Below are 19,872 nucleotides of genomic sequence, written 5' to 3' on the forward strand. Positions count from 1 at the left end.
TCCCAGACATGGGTACAGGACTCAGGCTCGGTCTGGGTCTTGCCTGCTCCCTGACACTAGGTAAGATCCTCAGGCAGCTTTTACTGCCTGCTCAGGACTTCCCAGGTGGAGTTAGTGGTCAAGATCCCACCTGCCAATGCAAAAGACATTACAGATGCAGGTTCAATCCCTGAGTCGGGAAGATCCCCTGGGAGGAAGGCATGGCAACCCACTCCAGTACTCTTGCCTAGAGAATCCCATGGACAGAGGAGCCTGGTGAGCTACAGTCCATAGGGTCACAAAGAGTCAAACACAACTGAAGCGATCTAGCACACACATGCTCACATGGAGGCCTCAGGCCTACAGGTTTATGGCCCAAATACACCCAAAGCAGAGGTCCCCAACTCAGCATTTTAGCACCCCCACTGTGCTATGTGGTCAGCAAGGGTGGTCTCAGTCCAGGCCTGGGACCAGACCTACAGAAATGATGCCTGGATCCCCCCAGGGAAACATTCAAGGTCTACCGTGCAACCTCCCACATGCAGCAGCCTTACCTGTGTCCAGGGCCTGTGGCCCCCCCAGAGGAGGGGGTCTGGAGGTGGTCGGTCGATGATACACCACGTGTACACGGCCCTGTTCAGCCTCCTTTGCCGCCAGACCTTTCTCCAGGGGCTCAATAAAGAATTCCTCCTCTTCCATACGGATCAGGCCAGCCTACAGGGCAAAGATGAGATTGTTCAAATTCCCAGGTCACAGCAGACCAAGGAGGGGAAGCAGTGAGGAGGGCCCCAGAGAGCAGAACTTCTAACCTGGCTAAGCAGGACCCAGTGAACCCCAGCTAGGTGTGAGGCCTGAACCCCAGGCCAGGAAGGGCATGAACAGGTAGCTACAGAGGCCCCATCATGCCAGAGCTTCCACTTGCAGCCATGAAGGCCAGAGCCATTTGAGGGTGGTGAACCCTGTCTGAGGAAGGGATTCTTGCCTGGGTCATCCCCACCTTCCCCACCAGGAGCTCAAAGTCCAAGACAAAGGCCAAAACTCTCAGCCAGGGACTGAATCTGCCACAGGTATGTTCAGTTGGACACAAATAGTATTTTCAAAGTTCTGAAACCAACCCTCAAAATGATAAGATTTCATGTTTGAAATATGGAATTCCATCTTCCCTTGGAAAATGCAGGCTCTGACGACAGTGCATGGTGCCCAGCAGTGGACACCATGGATGAGCACGCACTTCAGCCGCAGGCCACAGTCCCTACTGTATATCCTTTTATCCATGACAGCCAGCAGCCCAGACTCGGCAGCAACTGAACCGCTGCCTCCACCAAAACTAATTATGGCTCTTCCATGCTGTCAAGCCCTCAAAGGACCCCCGTCCCCAACAGGATTCAAGCCGTTCTACACGCTGGCATCCAAGGCTCTCAGCCTGCCACTGTCCTCTTTGCCCCCAGTTCACACACCTCACTGCTGCTGCTGCTGCTAAGTCGCTTCAGTCGTGTCCAACTCTGTGCGACCCCATAGACAGCAGCCCACCAGGCTTCCCCATCCCTGGGATTCTCCAGGCAAGAACACTGGAGTGGGTTGCCATTTCTTTCTCCAATGCATGAAAGTGAAGTCGCTCAGTCGTGTCCGACTCTAGCGACCCCATGGACTGCAGCCTACCAGGCTCCTCCGTCCATAGGATTTTCCAGGCAAGAGTACTGGAGTGGGGCACCATTGCCTTCTCCGCACACACCTCACACCAGTCCCTAAAATGGTCCCGTCCTTCCAATACAGCACACACCACCTGGCCTTCAAGCTCCTGAATCCACGGAGCCCTCAGCTTGGGAGGACCTGCTGCTTCCCCCACCCTTGGCCATCTGATAAACTCTAATTCTCCAAGGCTTGGCTCAGACCCCTCAAATGCCATCCCCCAACTGCAGGCACATGGCCCTGCCCTCCCCTTGAGGCCATCCCACCTTCACTGCCCCATTCAGCTCCCATACTTCTGATTCCATAAACCAGTTGTCACAGTAGGAGTCTCCACTGTGTCAAGCTGCAGATGTATTTTCTTTAGATCATATACTTACAAACTACTCATGGTTTGGAATTTTTTAAACCACGTGCTGCGATTCATGGGGTCACAAAGAGTCAGACATGACTGAGTGACTGAACTGAACTGAACTGAACTGAACTGACATGTAAAAAGATGGTACATAGTTAATATATACAACTCAGTAAGTTTGGGAATGAGTATACACTCACGAGGGCTTTCCTGGTGGCTCAGATGGTAAAGAATCTGCCTGCAATGCAGGAGACCCAGGTTTGGTCCCTGGGTTGGGAAGATCCACTGGAAAAGAAAACGCCAACCCACTCCAGTATTCTTGCCTGGAGAATTCCAGGCACAGAGGAATTCCCGGCAGGCTACAGTCCATGGGTTTGCAAAGAGTCGCATATGACTAAGCAACTAACACTTTCATTTTGACTTTCATATACTCGTAAAACCATCACCACCATGAAGGTCATAAACATATCCATCGCCTCTCACAGTATCCCCCTACGCTTTTTATTGTTATCATTTTTTTTTTGCAATAAGAACACTATATGTAAAATCAACCGTCTTAGCAAATTTTAAGTATATTATAGACTATTTTTGATAGAGTACTGTTAGTTATAGGCACTGTGCTGTATAAAAGATTTCCAGTACCTACTTATCTTGCATACTGAAATTTTGTACTCTGACAATCACCTCCCATTTCCCCCTCCCTCCAGCCCCTGACAACCTGTGGTTATGAGTTTGGCTGTTCTTGATTCTACACATGAGTGAGATGTTACAGTATCTGTCTTTCTGTGTCTAGATTGTTTCACTTAGCATAATATCCTCCAGTTTCAGCCATTCTGTGCAAGTGGCAGGATTGCCTTCTTTATAAAAGCTGAATAAAAATATTTCCATTTCAACAGCTTCTGTAGAATACGTTGTACATAAATGCCACACTTCTTTATCAATTTGTCATCCACAGATGGACACTTGGATTGTTCCCGTGTCCATGGTGAATAAAGCTGTAATGAACACAGGAGTACAGACACCTCTTCAATATCCTGTTTTTCTTTTCTTTGGGTACATTCCCAGAAGTGGGATGGCCGGTCACGTGGTAGTTATATTTTAATTTTTTGAGGAACCTCCATATTGTTTTCCATGGTGACTAAGCCGATTTCAGTTTTTTGCATTCAGTTTTCCCAACACTGAGACACCATCTTTTCACATTGAAAGTTCTTGGCTCCCTTGCCAAATATAAATTGACTGTATATGCATAGGATTATTTCAGGGTTCTTGATTCTGATCCATTGGTCTATGTGTCTGGTTTTATGTCAGTTCCATACTGTTTTTATTACTAGAGCTTTATAATATGTTTTGAAATCAGGACATGTGAGGCCTCCAGCTTCATTCTGTCTCAAGGTATTTGACGTATTTTTGTGGTTCCATACAAATTTTAGGATTTTTTAATATTGGAATTTGGAATTTTGATAAGGGCTGCATTGAATCTATAAATAGTTTTGGACACTATGGACATTTTATAAATATTAACTTCTGACCCATGAACACAGTATACCTTTCCATTTATTTGTGTTTTCTTCAATATCTTTAATTAGTATCTTATAGTATTCAGTCCTGGAGAAGGCAATGGCACCCCACTCCAGCACTCTTGCCTGGAAAATCCCATGGACAGAGGAGCCTGGTGGGCTGCCTGTCCATGGGGTTGCTAAGAGTTGGACACAACTGAGCGACTTCACTGTCACTTTTCACTTTCACACACTGGAGAAGGAAATGGCAACCCACTCCAGCGTTCTTGCCTGGAGAATCCCAGGGACGGGGGAGCCTGGTGGGCTGCCGTCTGTGGGGTCGCACAGAGTCGTACACGACTGAAGTGACTTAGCAGCAGTAGCAGCAGCAGTACTCAGTCCATAGATCTTTCACTTCTTTGGGTAGATTTACCCCGAAGTGTTTTACAGTATCAGATGCTATTGAAGTGGAAATATTTTATTTCTTTGTCAGTTCACTATTGGTGATTTTTGTAGGTTGATTTTGGACCCTAAAACTTTACTGAACTTATTAATTAGTTCTAACAGTGTTTTTGATGGATTCTTTAGAATTTTCTATATACAAGATCATGTCATAAGGAAACAGATACAATTTTACTACGTCTTTCCTATCTGGATGCCTTTTGTTTCTTTTTCTTGCTCTGGCTAGAACTTCCAGTATTATTTTCAACAGGAGTTGTGAGAATAGGCACACTTGTCTTATTCATGATCTCAGAGAGAAAGCTTTCAACCTTTTACTATTGTGCATGATATTAGCAATGGGCTTGTCACATATGGTATTTATTATGTTGAGGTATGTTCCTTCTACACTTAATTTGTTTAGAGTTTTTATCATGAAAAAGGTTGAATTTTGTCAAATGCATATTCTGTGCATATTGAAATGATCATATTAATATAAATTTTATTTTTCACTCAATTAATGGTGGTATATTACATCTATTGATTTTCATATGTTGAATCAACCTTGCATCCTAGGGATGAATCTCACTTTGATCATGGTGTATAATCCTTTTAATGTGCTGTTGAATTTGGTTTGCTAATATTCTGTTAAGAATTTTTGCATCTATATTCATCGGGGGTATTGGCCTGTAGTTTTCTTTTCTTACAGGGTCCTCATCTGGCTTTGCTATCAGGATAATGTTGGCCTCACAAAAATGAATTTAGGAGTGCTCGCTCCTCTTTAAATTTTTGGAAGAGTCTGAGAAGGATTGACATTAATTCTTCAATAAATGTTTGGTAGAATTTACCTATGATGTCATGTAGTCCTGGGCTTTTCTTTGGAGATTTTTGATTACTGACTCAATCTCCTTACTCATTATTGGTCTATTGAGATTTCTATTTCTTCATGATTCAGTATTGGTAGGTTGTATAATTCTAGTAATTTCTTCATTTCTTCTAGGTTGCTCAATTTGTTGGTATATACTTATTCATGCTGCTACTGCTGCTGCTGCTAAGTCGCTTCAGTCGTGTCCGACTCTGTGCAACCCCATAGACGGCAGCCCACCAGGCTCCCCCATCCCTGGGATTCTCCAGGCAAGAACACTGGAGTGGGTTGCCATTGCCTTCTCCAATACTTATTCATAGTAGTCTCTTATGGTCTTTCATATTTCTGTAATATCCAGTTGCAGTGTCTCCTCTTTCATGTATTATGAATCTTCTGTTTTTCTTGGTGAGTCTACCTAGAGGTTTATCCATTTTTTTTTTTAAGCCAACTCTTAGTTTTGTTTACCTTTTGCATTGTTTTTCTATTCTCTGTTTCACTTATTTCTGCTTTGATCCTTGTTATCTCTTTCCTTCCACTAACTCTGGGCTTAGTTTTTTCATATTTTCCTAGCTCCTTCAGGTATAAAGTTAGGTAGTTTATTTGAGATCTTTCTTTTTTATTGTATGCTTTTATTGCTATAAGCTTTCATATATATATTTATAATATATATAAAATTTATAAATTTCAGAACTGCCTATATTATAAAATTTCAGAACATATATAAAATTTCAGAACTGCTTTTGCTATGCCACATAAGTTTGGTATGCTGTGTCTCCATTTTTGTTTGTTTCAAGATATTTTCTTTATTTCCCTTTGATTTTTCCATGGACCCTTTGGTTGTTCAGCAGTGTGTTAATTTCCATGAATTGTGAATTTTTCAGTTTTCCTCTTGTTGTTGATTTCTAGTTTCATACCACTGAGGTCAGAAAACTTACTTGGTATGTTTTCAGTCATTTGCTAAGACTTGTTTTTTGACATAATATATGACCTCTCTTTTGGAGAAGGCGATGGCACCCCACTCCAGTACTCTTGCCTGGAAAATCCCATGGACGGAGGAGCCTGGTAGGCTGCAGACCATGGGGTCACGAAGAGTCAGACATGACTGAGAGACTTTGCTTTCACTTTTCACTTTCATGCATTGGAGAAGGCAATGGCAACCCACTCCAGTGTTCTTGCCTGGAGAATCCCAGGGATGGGGGAGCCTGGTGGGCCACCGTCTATGGGGTCGCACAGAGTCGGACACGACTGAAGCGACTTAGAAGCAGCAGCATGACCTCTTTTGGAAATTGTTGCATACAGGCTTGAGAAAAATGTGTATCCTGCTAATATTGGGTGGAAAGTCCTATGTCTGCTAGGTCCATCTGGCCTACAGTATAGCTTAAATCCAATGTTTTCTTATCAATTTTCTGACTGGATGATCTAAAGTCTCCCACTATTATTGTATTGTTGTCTATTTCTCCTTTCAGATCTATTACTATTTGATTGAAAATTTTAGGTTGGGTGCATATACATTTACAATTGTTATATTCTTATGCTGAATTTCCACTTGACCATTATATAAAGACTTTCTTCGTTTCTTATTACAGTTTTTGACTTAGTCTGTTTTGTCTAATAAGTATAGCTTACCCTGTCCCTCTTTTGGTTTCCCTTTGCATAGACTATCTTTTCCCATTCCTTCACTTTGAGTTTATGTGTATCCTTAAAGCTAAAGTGAGTCTCTTGTTGGGAGCACATAGCTGTGTCTTGCTTTTGTTTGCTTGTTTTTTAATCTATTCAGTCATTCTGTCTTTTGATTTGAGAATTTAACCCACTTACATTAAAGTAATCATTGATATGTAAGGACTTATCTAGTCAAGGCTATGGTTTTTCCAGTGGTCATGTTTGGATGTGAGAGTTGGACTGTGAAGAAAGCTGAGTACCGAAGAATTGATGCTTTTGAACTGTGGTGTTGGAGAAAACTCTTGAGAGTCCCTTGGACTGCAAGGAGATCCAACCAGTCCATTCTGAAGGAGATGAGCCCTGGGTGTTCATTGGTAGGACTGATGCTAAAGCTGAAACTCCAGTACTTTGGCCACCTCATGCGAAGAGTTGACTCATTGGAAAAGACTCTGATGCTGGGAGGAATTGTGGGGAGGAGGACAAGGGGACAACAGAGGATGAGATAGCTGGATGGCATCACCGACTCAATGGACATGAGTTTGGGTGAACTCCAGGAGTTGGTGATGGACAGGGAGGCCTGGCATGCTGTGATTCATGGAGTCGCAAAGAGTTGGACACGACTGAGCGACTGAACTGAACTGAACTGAACTGAAGGACTTATCAAAACCATCTTGTTAATTAATTTCTGACTTTTTTATAATTCCTTTCTTCCTCTCTTCCTGTCTTCTTTTGTGAATTGATGATTTTCTATAATGGCATACTTTGATTCTCTTCTCTTCAGTTTATGAATATGTTCATGTTGTGTGTATAAAGGTTTTTGTTTTGTGGTTACTGAGGCTTATTTGAAACATATTATAGATACAAGTGTTTATTTTAAGTTAATAATTTAATTTCAATTACATGCAAAAACTGTATTTTTATCCCTGACTTCCACATTTTATATTCTAACATTATAATTTACATCTTTTTATATTGTGTATCCACTAACAAAGTATTGTAGTTATAGCTATTTGTAATACTTCGATTCTTTAACCTGTATACTAGAGTTAAGTAGTTAACATACCACCATATTACAGAATTAAAGTATTCTGAATTTGACCATATATCTATCTTTACCAGTGTGTTATATACTTTCACATATTCATATTACTAATTAGTGACATTTTGTTTCAGCTTAGAGAACTCCTTTCAGCATTTCTCATAAGGCAGATCTAATAGTGATGAACTCTCTCAGCATTTGTTCGGGAAGGTCTTTTTCTTGCCTTCACTTCTGAAAGACAACTTTGCCAAGTAAAGCATTCTTCATGGGTAGTTTTTTTTTTTCCTTTCAGCACTTTGAACATATCATTCCACTCTCCTGACCTGCAAGGTTTTTGCTGAGAAGTCCACTGATGGCCTCACTGGGATTCTCTCATATGAGAGAAATTTTTTCTCTTGCTGTTTTTAAAAGTATCTCTTTGCCTTTGCCTTTATAAGTGTCTTAAAGAAGATCATTTTGGGGTGACTTAGTAGATGTCCTAAGTCATGAACTTAGATGTCCAAATCTCTTTCCAAGGTTTGAGAAGTTCTCAGCTATTGTTTATTAAAAGAATTTTAATAAACCTTCTACCACTTTCTCCCCCCTCTTCTTTTGGACACAGTAATGCATAGATTATTTCTCTTAATGAGTCCCATAAGTTTCCTCATTCTTTTCACTCTTTTTTCTCTTTGCTCTTCTGATTAGATCATTTCAAATGATCTGTGTTCTAGTTCACTGATTCTCTGTTTTGTGTTCTCTATTGAATTCTTCCATTTAGTCATCGTATTCTTCAGCTCCAAAATTTTGTTTGGTTCTTTTTATGTTTTCTATTTCTTTGTTGAACTTTTCATTTTGTTCTTGCACTGTTTTCCTGATTTCATTAAGTTTTTTGTCTTGAGTTATCTTGTAGCTTTCAGATTATCTTTAGGACAATAACTTTGAATTTTTTATCATGCAATTCATGTATCTCATTTCTTTGGGGTCAGCTACTGAAAATTCACTGCATTCCTTTGACGATGTGATGTTTACCCAATTCTTCAAAATCCTTGTGCCTTGCATAGCTTTCTTCACATGTCCAGATTTTATGGACTGACTTCAGTAAGAAAGACCTTCACCTGCGGTTGGTGGGGAGGGCACACTGGACCTAGTGGTGCAAAGCACCAGGTGTGGGGGACACTGGGTATGGCAGCTCTGGGTCCAGGGGACACTCGATACCTCATTGGCTCAGGCTGCTAGATCCATGACATCACCAACTGTGTGGTCCCTGGTGACGACTACTGCAGTGAGTCCATAAAGGCTGCAAGGACTCTTGGGGTCCTCAGTGTGGCCTGTGGGCTCAGCAGCTAGTTACCAGAGCTGGCAGTGGAGGTAGCCAGAACAAGCGGTATGCACATACTTAGCTTCAGGGGCCAGCTTCAGGGCCTGTGTAGTGGCAATGTCCACTTGTGGTTCATGACAAGGCTCAGGCCCAGCAGGAAGGACCAACTGCAGACACGCGAGAGCCCTGGCTGTTGATATGCACTCCTATGGCTGCAGGGTCTCACCATGGGGGCACACGTGGCAGTGGAGGCTGAGGATGGAAATCAAGTTGATGGCAAACATGTGCACAACTGGAGGCTAATCCTGAGTATATGCATACTGGTGGGGGTTAAACATGGTCTAGGCAGGTCGTTCAGTCACTAAGTCATTTCTTACTCTTTGCAACCCCATGGACTGCAGCATGCCAGGCTTCCCTGTCCTTCACTATCTCTCAGAGTTTACTCAAACTCATGTGCATGATACCATCCAACCATCTCTTCCTCCATCGCCCCCTTCTCCTCCTGCCCTCAATCTTTCCCAGCATCAGGATCTTCTCTAATGAGTCAGCTCTTTGCATCAGGTGGCCAAAATATTGGAGCTTCAGCTTCAGCATCAGTCCTTCCAATGAATATTCAGGGTTGATTTCCTTTAGGATTGACTGGTTTGATCTCCTTGCAGTCTTTGGAAGGGACTTTCAAGAGTCTTCCCCAGCACCACGGTTCGAACATTATCAATTATTTTGGAGCTCAGCCTTCTTTGTGGTGCAACTCTCACATCCGTACATGACTACTGGAAAAACCATAGCTTTGACTAGATGCACCTTTGTCGGCAAAGTGATGTCTCTGCTTTTGAATACACTATTTAGCTTTGTCATAGCTTTTCTTCCAAGGAGTAAGCGTCTTTTAATTTCATGGCTGCATTCACCATCTGCAGTGATTTGGAGTCCAAGAAAATGAAGTCTGTCACTGTTACCACTTTTTCTCCATCTGTTTGCTATGAAGTGATGGGACTGAATGCTATGATCTTACTTTTCTGAATGTTGAGTTTTAAGCCAGGTTTTTCACTCTCTTCTCTCACTCTCATTGAGAGGCTCTTTAGTGCCTCTTTGCTTTCTGCCATTAGAGTGGTATCATCCGCATATCTGAGATTGTTGATATTTCTCCTGGCAATCTTGATTCCAACTTGTGATTCATCCAGCCCTACATTTCACATGAGGTACTCCGCATAAAAAAGTTAAATAAGCAGGATGACAAAAATAAAGCCTTGGCATACTTCTTTCCCCGTTTTGAGCCAGTCTGTTGTTCCATGTCCTTATGTCCTGCACTTATGTAGCTGTAAAGGCCTGGGCCAGCTGCCCATCCTGTGTTGAGGGTGGGGAAGGGAAGGGTGGCAGCAGGAGGGCTCGGGTGCCTTGTGTCTGTGAATGCAATTACCCATAGAGCAAAGCCTCAGCAGTAAAATCTGCAGGAGGTCTGCAGCAGCCATGCTGGCCATTGGTTTCTTTAGCAGTGAAAGCTATTGGGCTCCTCTGCAGAGCAGGCCACTGACAAACACGGTCACTCCCACTACGCAGCTCATGGGAGCCCCTGTTCTTCTTCCCGGTGGTTTCTATTCGTCTCAGTTTTGCTGGTCTCCAGGTGAAACCAAAGTTGGTCCTTTGTGCATTACCCAAAGAAGCTAGGAAAGCCGATGGCTCACACCACTCCTTTTCCCAGTGAGGGAAACATTCTTGCTGGGGATGACAGGATGACACATGCAGAATGAAACCATCTTCCTTCTCTTCGTGAGCTGTTATTCTCAGGGGTTTTTTTGGGGGGGTTCCTCTGTGTTACTGAAGTTTTTAAGTGGACTCCAGAGCTCTCATAGGGCTGCTTCTGTTCATGGATAGCTGTTTAATTGTTCATCTTTGCTGAGGGATGGAGGTTGGGATCACCTAACACATCTACTTAGTGACTTCACTCAGGAGTTTTAAAAGCTTGAATTAGTTGCTCCAACTTAAGAATCAGAGGGTTCCACATAAATGGACAGATTTCAAGATTCTCTCAGAGCATCAGAAAGGCTGGCACTTCCTGTTTCCCATCAGCTTAGCCGGCAGTGGCCAGAGGTTCCCTCTAGGGTTCTCCCCTTGAGCCTCCAGAGGGAATACAGCCCTGCTAATAACTACTTTGGCCTCCAGACACAAGAGAAGATGTTTCTCTTGTCTTCAGTAATTTCCAGCAGCTGCAGGAAGCTAATACAGGGCCCCGGTGGGCAGAGGGGCGAGGTGGGTGGCCATTTTCTGAGGGCCACAGGATGGGGCGCAGGGGTTGCAGACCCCTAAGGACACACATTTGAGGCATGCTGCACTTCTGGAGAAGGGGTCTAGGGCAAACAGGAAGGGCAGGAAGAATGACAGCCAGACTGGGGCACCAAGATCACCCGTCTGTGGGAAGAGAGAGGAGAAGAGAGACCCATGGGAACCCTGCAGGCCCCCACACTCTGACTCATCCCTGAGTCCTAGGGCCCTTCCACATTTGGAGAGGGTGAGCAAATATCTGTGGGATAAGTGAGTAAGTGACCCCGGAACAGCAGGACATGTCTCTGAGAGGAAGACAGATGGCGGGGCGAGGATGCTACAGGCCATCCCCTTGTACTGGCCTGAGGTTAATACTGTTCACACCGGCAAACCTCTCTGTGTGCTGCCACGGACTCTTCCCATGTCTGCGGTTTGGGGGCACACTGGTGTCTCGAGCCCGTCTCACTGATGGGACCCAAGGACACGTGGCAGGGTGGCAGTGGGTGAGTGGTCTGGGAGTTTGGTGTCCTGAGTTCCCAGCACCCTTTCTGTCTGACCAGGGGGCCTCAGCCCAGGTCTCGGAGCTCCTGGGCTTTCGATACACTTGCCTGTAAAGGAGGGAGGGTTGTCCCTCCCCTCACGTGGTTGCTGCAGGAACACAGGCAACCTAGGAGGCACTCAGAATCAGGGCACACAGGCAGTGCTCTGCAATCCAAGTGGTGTCATCTACCTGCTTGCTTTCCAAAGGAGAAAATGGAGACCGAGGGGCAGGAAGCTCTGCCAGGGACACACGAGGTCCAAGAATCAAACCCCAGACCCCAGATGGAATGAGTATCTCCTAGGTCGAGACCCAGGCCTATCCTGCCTTATTAAGGCATGGCATGAAGAAGATCCTCTGGAGTAGGAGTTGGCAACCCACTCCAGTGTTCTTGCCAGAAAAATCTCATGGACAGAGGAGCCTGGCGGGCTACAGTCCATAGGGTCACGAGGAGCAGACCCCACTGAGCCTGCATGCATGAACTGGGGCTTCGGGGTCCAGCAGGGCAGCCCCCTCTTCTGGAGGGAAACTTGCACCCCAGAGGCAGAGCCACCCGTGCCACAGGCCCCGCTTCCTGGGGTCATTCTGGAGGGACCCAGTGTGACAGTGACCCAGAACCTAGTCTGATGAGGAGCCAGTCTTCTCTGGCTTGAGAGACTCCAGGACTCTTTGGGGTCCCCCTGTCCACGGGGATCGGGTTCTCTTCCCTGGCCAGACTTTTCTGGTTAAAGGTCATGGGGCTGATGAACGGGCACTGGATCTGTTCGATGCTGACCTCCACCTTGCTGTTATCAGAAGCCAGGGTCCAAGGTGGCTAAGCTGCCTGGCAGGGACCCTCCAGAGTGCCATCTGAAGGGCACTGTAGTGCTCTGAGAGAAATCTGAAGTATGGTGCCAGTTTACTCAAGCGTCCTCACGCAACCAGAGACTTCTAAACTGACAGTTCTCTCATGGAGAGGTTACAGCCCTCACCAGCATCAGCCCATCCCTGAGAAGTACTGAGGAACAAACACTGGGGTCACACTGATGTATAAGCTGGGCCTGCCCCAAGAGCAACAGCTGACCACTCCGAGACCGGCGGATGACCACCGAGCCCAGCGGCTGATCGCCCTCGAGACCACCAGCTAAAGTGCTGCTTGGTAAGGCACTCCCCACAAGGAGAGTGGGATCCTTTTCATTGCCTTCTTCTCAGGCATTTTAGTATGCATGCCGGGAATAATCTGTCTGAAAAACTGCAAAGGAAAATCGACAAAAGAACAAGGTACAGAACGTGGGGTACATTTTGCTGAGTCTTCTCCAGGACTTTGATTTTTTTTTCTGCTGCCAGTGGCAAATATATCTGGGTTTACATGTAATTTTTATTAATAAGAATCAATTTCCTCTCCCCACTTAATAAATATTGAAGAAGTCTCTGAAGCACGCTGATGTGAAGGGCATTCAATCAGGAGCCTGCCCATGTCTGTCCAGCCTGATGTTATGTGGAGGGGCTGGCTCTCACCGGAAATCCACTCTGCTCCTGAATGTGGTGGCTGTCGGCCTAACCTGGCCAGGAGGCAGGCTCACGGGAGGACCCTGTCCCTGACCCTCAGGGTCCACCACTGAGACCTGGCAGGTCTTTGGTCATCAAATCACTAGTTCTCAGATCCTGGTGAATTGTAAGATGCCTGCCCTTTTTTCCTCCTTTCTCTAGGCCTTGTTCCTTTGCTGTTTGGTTTTTCACAAGTATGGCTTGTGGCATGTTAGTTCCCCGACCAGGGATTGAGACTCAGCAACGAAAGTACCAAGTCCTCATAACTGGACCACCAGGGAATTTCCTGCTGTTTGGTTTTTGATGAAGTAGTGACTAGAAATGGAAACTAAAAGTTAAACATTTGTCAGAATGAAGAGGCTTGACACATAGCCTCCGTCACCTTGAACTCTAAGCACTAGAGACACTGACCGTCTCGGGGTCGCGGTCTCACAGGAAGGCCGGCGTATGCCCTGCTTCCCTGTGTGAGGCGCCCGGTCTGCGGCCCCCAGGGGCTCCCCCGGTGGAAGTCACGGGCCGCAACCCACGCAGATTCCCGTGCGTGCGGGGCAGGGGCCGGAGCTGCCACTCGGCCTTGTCACGCTTGCAACCCGCAGTGCCACGACCATCAGGTGTCTGTCAGGGCTGCGGTAGTGATGACCGAGAATAGAAAGAAAAACAGAAGCTGGTCCCAAAACAGAAGGATCCAGACTGTGACAGAGGGCAAGACAGCACGTGTCTGCAGCAGCTCACAGATGCCCCAAACTTGACTTTCCTCCGAAGCATACACGCCTGTGTGTAAACACACATGTCCATGTGCACACACACTCCTGCCACCGGAATCCCCCCCAGTGCTGGCATCTGATAAGCATGCATCTGTCCTCTCCCCTGCCTGTCAGCTCCTGCTCTGCCCCTTGCAGAGCATCACCTTCTGGAGGGGTCTGCCTGCGGATGCCCCAGGGGCAGAGCCCCTGCCTCCCCTGCTCTCTGCCTCACTTGGTGGACAAGTAGGCCTTCCCATGTGCCATCCAAATCCTCCTTCCTCTTGGGGAGCCATCCCTCCTGCTGGTGTATAATCTCTCTCCTTATAAACAATTAGAGAGGTGTTAAAGATCTGTGAGTATCAAACCGAGACTATCTTTGATTCAATCATCAAGTTTAAAATAGAACTGAAAAGGGAATAATTTTCTCACTATGAATTTCATGCTTTCTAAAATATGAAAGAGCTTTACTGGGCTGTAATTCATATATCATACAATTCATTCACTTACACCATACAACTCAACTACCACCACAATTTTAGAACATTTTCAACATATCCCCCAAAGGAAACCCTATACACATTTGCGGCCAGTCCCCATTTTCTCCCAGCCCCCTCATGGACCCTGCTGCCATGCATCGGCCCCTGGCAACCACTTAATCTACATTTATTTCTCTATGGATTTGCTTATTCTGGACATTTCATATACATCGAATCATACAGTATGTGACCTTTTGTGACTGGTTTCATTCACCTAGTAAAATGTTTACAAGATTCCTAATATGTCAGCACTTAAGTTCATTTTTATTGTCCAATAATACTCCATTTTACATATGTTCTGCATTTTATTTATCCATTCACTGGTTGATGGACATTTGGATTGTTTCCACGTTTTTTGGCTTTTATGAATAATGCTGCTTTGAACATTTACGCTCAAGCTTTTGTGTAGACATATGTTTTCATTTTTCTCGAGTATAGACCTAGAAATGGAACCATTGGGCCGTATGGCAACTTTATGCCAAACCAGCTGCACAATTTTACATTCCCACCAGCAGTGTATAATGGTTCCAATTTCCCCACGTCCTCACCAACACTTACTATCTACCTTTTTCCCTCTAGCCACCCCCCTGTGTATGGACTGACGTCCTATTGTGATCATGATTAGAATTTTCCTGATGACTAAGGAATTGGGCATCTTTTCATGTGCTTATTGGACATTTGTTTCTCTTCTTTGGAGAAATGACTATTCAGTCTCACTGCTCATCTTTTAACTGGATTAATTTCATTTTTGAATTGTAAGAGTTCTTTATTCTAGATACAATTCCCTAATAGATATGTGATGTGCAAATATTTTCTATCATTCTGTAAGTTATCTTCTGACTTTCTTGATGGTGTTCTTTGAAGTTATAAAGGACATTCATAAAGTACACCTTATCTATCTTTTCTTTTATCATTTGTGTTCATGGTTTTTCTTTTCTTTTTTTTTTTCTTAAGAAAATCTTTAATCAGCTACACAAGACATCATTGTCAATCAGTATCTGGTGTTATATCTAAGGCTTTGCCTCAGTTCAGTTCAGTCGCTCAATCGTGTCCAACTCTTTGCAATGCCATGAACTGCAGCACGCCAGGCTTCCCTGTCCATCACCAACTCCCAGAGTCCACCCAAACCCGTGTCCATCGAGTCGGTGATGCCATCCAACCATCTCATCCTCTGTCGTCCCCTTCTCCTCCTGCCCTCAATCTTTCCCAGCATCAGGGTCTTTTCAAATGAGTCAGCTCTTCACATCAGGTGGCCAAAGTATTGGAGTTTCAGCTTCAGCATCAGTCCTTCCAGTGAACACCCAGGACTGAATAATAAAGATTTGTTCCTACATTTTTATGAGTTTTATAGTTTTAGATCTTACATTTAGATCTATGATCCATTTTGAGTTAATCTTTATATGATATGGGGTAGGGGTCCAACTTCATTCTTTTGCTTGTGGATATCCAATTGTCCCAATACCATTTATTGAAAAGACTATTCTTTCCTCCACTGATGTCTTGGCACTCTTTTTAAAAATCAATGCAAAGAGTTATTTCTGGATTCTCAGTTCTATTTCATGGATCTATATGTTTATCCTTCTGCCAGTACCACAATTTTGACTACCATAACTTTGTAAGTTTTAAAATCAGAAAGTGTGAGTTCTCTAATCTCATTCTTTTTCAACATTGTTTTGACTATTTTGGGTTTCTTGTATTTTCATATGAACTTTAGCTTGTCAATTCCTGCCAAGAAGCCAACGGGGATTGTGATAGAATACAATACCTTTTAAAATCATGTTTGGTGTCACACTGATTCACCCTTATGCCAACCCTTGAGGAATGCTGGCCTAGAGAGAACACTGCATTAGAAACCAAGAGACTGGGATGCGAACCCTAACTCTGTAGACTAACCAGATATGTGACCTTGAGTAAATCAGAGCCTCAGGAAGCTGCAGTGTACAGATGCACATACCACCTCTGCTGCTAGACAGAATCTTCTCAAGAGCATCACCTCAGCTCCACTTTATATCTCTTTTTATCATTCCTCTCCTGTCACTTAATGCAGCCCAGACTTGAATTAAAAATTTAGTCCCCACAGATAAGGAAATCACAGGTTAAAAGTATCAGAACTGACCTCTTCATCTATTCCACTGCAACAAGTATGGTTACAAACCAGAAGTCATTTACCATATATTCTGGAAAGGAAATCCATGCAATGTAAAAAATAATTCATAATTCAACTTTAATAACTTGGGGCAAAAATTGTCAAACAAGTCAGCAAAAATGAAAGAAAAGGGTAGAGGAGGTAGAAGAAGTAGTCTAACTGTATTAATTTCTTAAACGTATATAAAAGGATCAGTAGTTACTGACATGCTGGTAAAGTTGATAGCCATAAGTTTAAGAATACTAAAAAAGCCATAACTAGAAAAATTAATATATTCCTTCCAAATAACTGAACATGGGGAATAGAAAATAGAAAAACAGCAAAAAAAAAAAAAAGGCATAAAAAAATGTAAGTAGGATGACAGAAGTAACAACAAATATATCTGTTATAACAATAAATGTAAATGCTCAGATTACTTCTAAAAATTTCTATGACTTGCCAAAAAAATGACAAAATTTATGCTAGACCAAAAGAGTTTTACAGATAAGACTTTTCACCACTTAAACAACAAATACATCCATGTCATATCATTGACTGAGAAGGCAGGCCCAGCTCTACTGTGACGATGAACTTAGGTGAAGTCTTATATGTCTCCCAGCCGATTGTCAGCACAACCTAAGGGAGCAGGACGAGCCCGCTAAGGTTCTTGGCTTCGATTCAAATGTTGCTTCAGCACTGGCTAACTGGATTCAGCTTCAGTGTTTCCAGCATAAAATAAGGATAATGATAATCTCGCACAGGTGGTTTGAGGGTTAAACCAGGTAAAGCACTCAGCATACTGCAAAGGTAACAAACTAGCCAATATCATCCTTATCAGTAAGACAAAGGGAAAGCTGTGTGGGCACACAGAGAGAGCGAGCAAAGAGCTAACAGAGCCACGGTTTGCAATGGGTTTTGCTTTCTTATCACTGTTGTCTGTATTTTTTGATGATTTTTTTCTTTTTTACAAAAGGCATGTATACCTGTGGCGGATTCATTTTGATATTTGGCAAAACTAATACAATTATGTAAAGTTTAAAAATAAAATAAAATTTAAAAAATAAATAAATAAAGACACTTCTTCGTGCACACACACACAAAAAAAACAAAAACAAAAAAAACAAAAGGCACACATCAAAACAGACAATTTGTTTAAAGAAAGGAGCAGGAAAAGGGGGGATGGGCAGGGAAAGAAAGATAAGGGAGAAAAAAAATGGGATAAACAAGACGCTGACAAGAATGCTTCACGGGGACCAAAGGAGAGGCCAGCCTGCCAGTCTTCTCACTAAATCAAGCATTCCCAGGACGGCTCCCACGGGAGCTGGCTGTCCGGCCTGCTGGGGAGGGCCTCCAGGAGCTGGTCTCCCAGCCAGGCTAAGAGAGAGGGGTCAGCAGGTCAGGCCCAGACCCCAGGACGATAACAGGCCTGCCCATCCATCACAAGAACTGACACGCACCCTTGCCAGATGCTCTAGCTGACATTTCCCAGGTCCTACTCAGCATGAAGGCTGTGTCGGGGAATGTCCCCAGTCACAAATTAACATTCGCATAAATAACAAGGCACTCTCTAGTAAAGAAGAAAAATGAATCTTGCTGTAGGAACATTTGCCAAAATACCAAAAAGTGGACTTTTTCTTTCTGAGCTTCCATATCTCACCAGCTGGGCCCCAGCAGGCTATGGCCTTGAGGCACGAGGTGGAGGTGAGCTAACAGAATAAAGTCCAAGTTCCTTGTTCAACATCCTGTTAACAGATCCTCCCCGGAGCTGGCACCCAACCCTAGGGCATCCCAGCCTGCACAGCACACATACCAGCAGCTAAAATCCAACACATTTGCACTGCTGTCCAGCAGGCCTCCCTGCCACCTTGGAGACCACACACACCCTGCTTTTCCTCCCCTCCTCTGACTTGTCTGGGACCAGCATGTCTGAGCCCCACCAGCCCTAGCCTGGTCCAGACGTAGTCTGGTCAGGGGCTGGGGAACTGGAGCCCTTGTCTAGGAGCACCACTGTCCGCTTTTGCCCCAGATGTGTGCTCTTTGAGGTGCTATTATGAAGGCACTAACGCCCCCATAGGTAATGTCACAGGTGGCTGGCGTCCTGGGCCGAGGAGTCACCAGCCACCTGCACCCACAGAGCTCCAGACTCTGCACACACAGTCACTCAGTCATCCTTGGCGGCCAAGAGACATACACTGGCAAGCAGAGCACACAAGGTCCCACTTCAGGGCCCAGGTGCCTGGCAACCCCAGGACCGTCCCTCGGCATTCAAGCAGACGCACTCCACACTGGCCAGCTTCCTCCCACAAGACGCCAGGGCCAGCACCTCCTCCACTGCCTCTGCCTTCATCTGCTCATCTCATCAAAATACTGTAGCCTGCGTGTCTTCAACCATAGAGATTTATCTTCCTGATTTCTGGAAGTCAGAGATCAAGTCAGCGAGGCGGTCAGCAGGGTGGTTTCTCCTGATACCTCTCTCCGTGACTTGTAGGTGGCACGTGTCCTCCTGTGGTCACCCTTCTATGTGAGTCTATGTCCAAATTTCCTCTTAATAAGGAAGTCACATTGGATTAAGGCTCCACCCAGCTGACTCATTTGAAAAGACCCTGATGTTGGGAAAGACTGAAGGCAGGAGGAGAAGGGGATGACAGAGGATGAGATGGCTGGATGGCATCACCGACTCAGTGGACATGAGTTTTGGTAAACTCCGGGAGTTGGTGATAGACAGGAAAGCCTGGCGTGCTGCAGTTCATGGGGTTGCAGAGTCAGACACGACTGAGCGACTGAACTGAACTGAACACATGACCTTAATGGAACTTAGTTAATCTCTGGAAAGGCTCTATCTGCTGTTTTGGGGTCACATTCTGAGGTACTGGGGGGTTAGGATTTGCCATATGAATGTGGGTTGAGGGGCCTTCCCTGTGATTCAGATGGTAACAAGTCTGCCTGCATGCAATGCAGGAGACTCCAGTTTGATCTCTGGATTGGAACGATCTCCTGGAGAAGGAAAATGGCAACCCACTCCAGTATTCTTGCCTGGAAAAATCCCATGGACAGAGGAGTCTGGTGAGCTACCATCCATGGGGTCACAAACAGTTGGACATGACTGAGTTACTAACAATTTAGCCCAGAACAGCCTCTGTGTACCAACGCTGCCCAGACTCAGAGCTGGTAGGGGTGCCAGGTGGTCCTTGGGCCCAGAATAACAGAGCTGGGCAGGGCTGCTGCTCAGGGAGCGACTCTGGGCAGTAGTAAGGAGGTCACCCTCTGAGTCACACCTAAGTCGGCCAGCACTCAGGCAAGTTGGAGCACAGCCTAGGCTGACCTCATGGGACT

The 19,872-nt window shown here is 44.9% G+C and overlaps 1 protein-coding gene across 2 annotated transcripts in view; it reads right to left on the reverse strand.

Annotated features, from left to right (window-relative positions):
- Positions 1-19,872, reverse strand: part of ADAMTS2 (ADAM metallopeptidase with thrombospondin type 1 motif 2) — a 247,815-nt gene that overhangs the window by 167,238 nt on the left and 60,705 nt on the right. For both annotated transcript variants that reach the window (XM_044948497.2, XM_025293941.3), the window contains exon 3: positions 534-693. In XM_044948497.2, coding sequence (XP_044804432.1) covers positions 534-693 — 160 coding nt within the window. The remainder of the gene's footprint in view (positions 1-533; positions 694-19,872) is intronic.

This window comes from Bubalus bubalis, chromosome 9 (genome assembly GCF_019923935.1).
Source record: "Bubalus bubalis isolate 160015118507 breed Murrah chromosome 9, NDDB_SH_1, whole genome shotgun sequence".
In the NCBI taxonomy this organism is placed as follows: domain Eukaryota; kingdom Metazoa; phylum Chordata; class Mammalia; order Artiodactyla; family Bovidae; genus Bubalus; species Bubalus bubalis.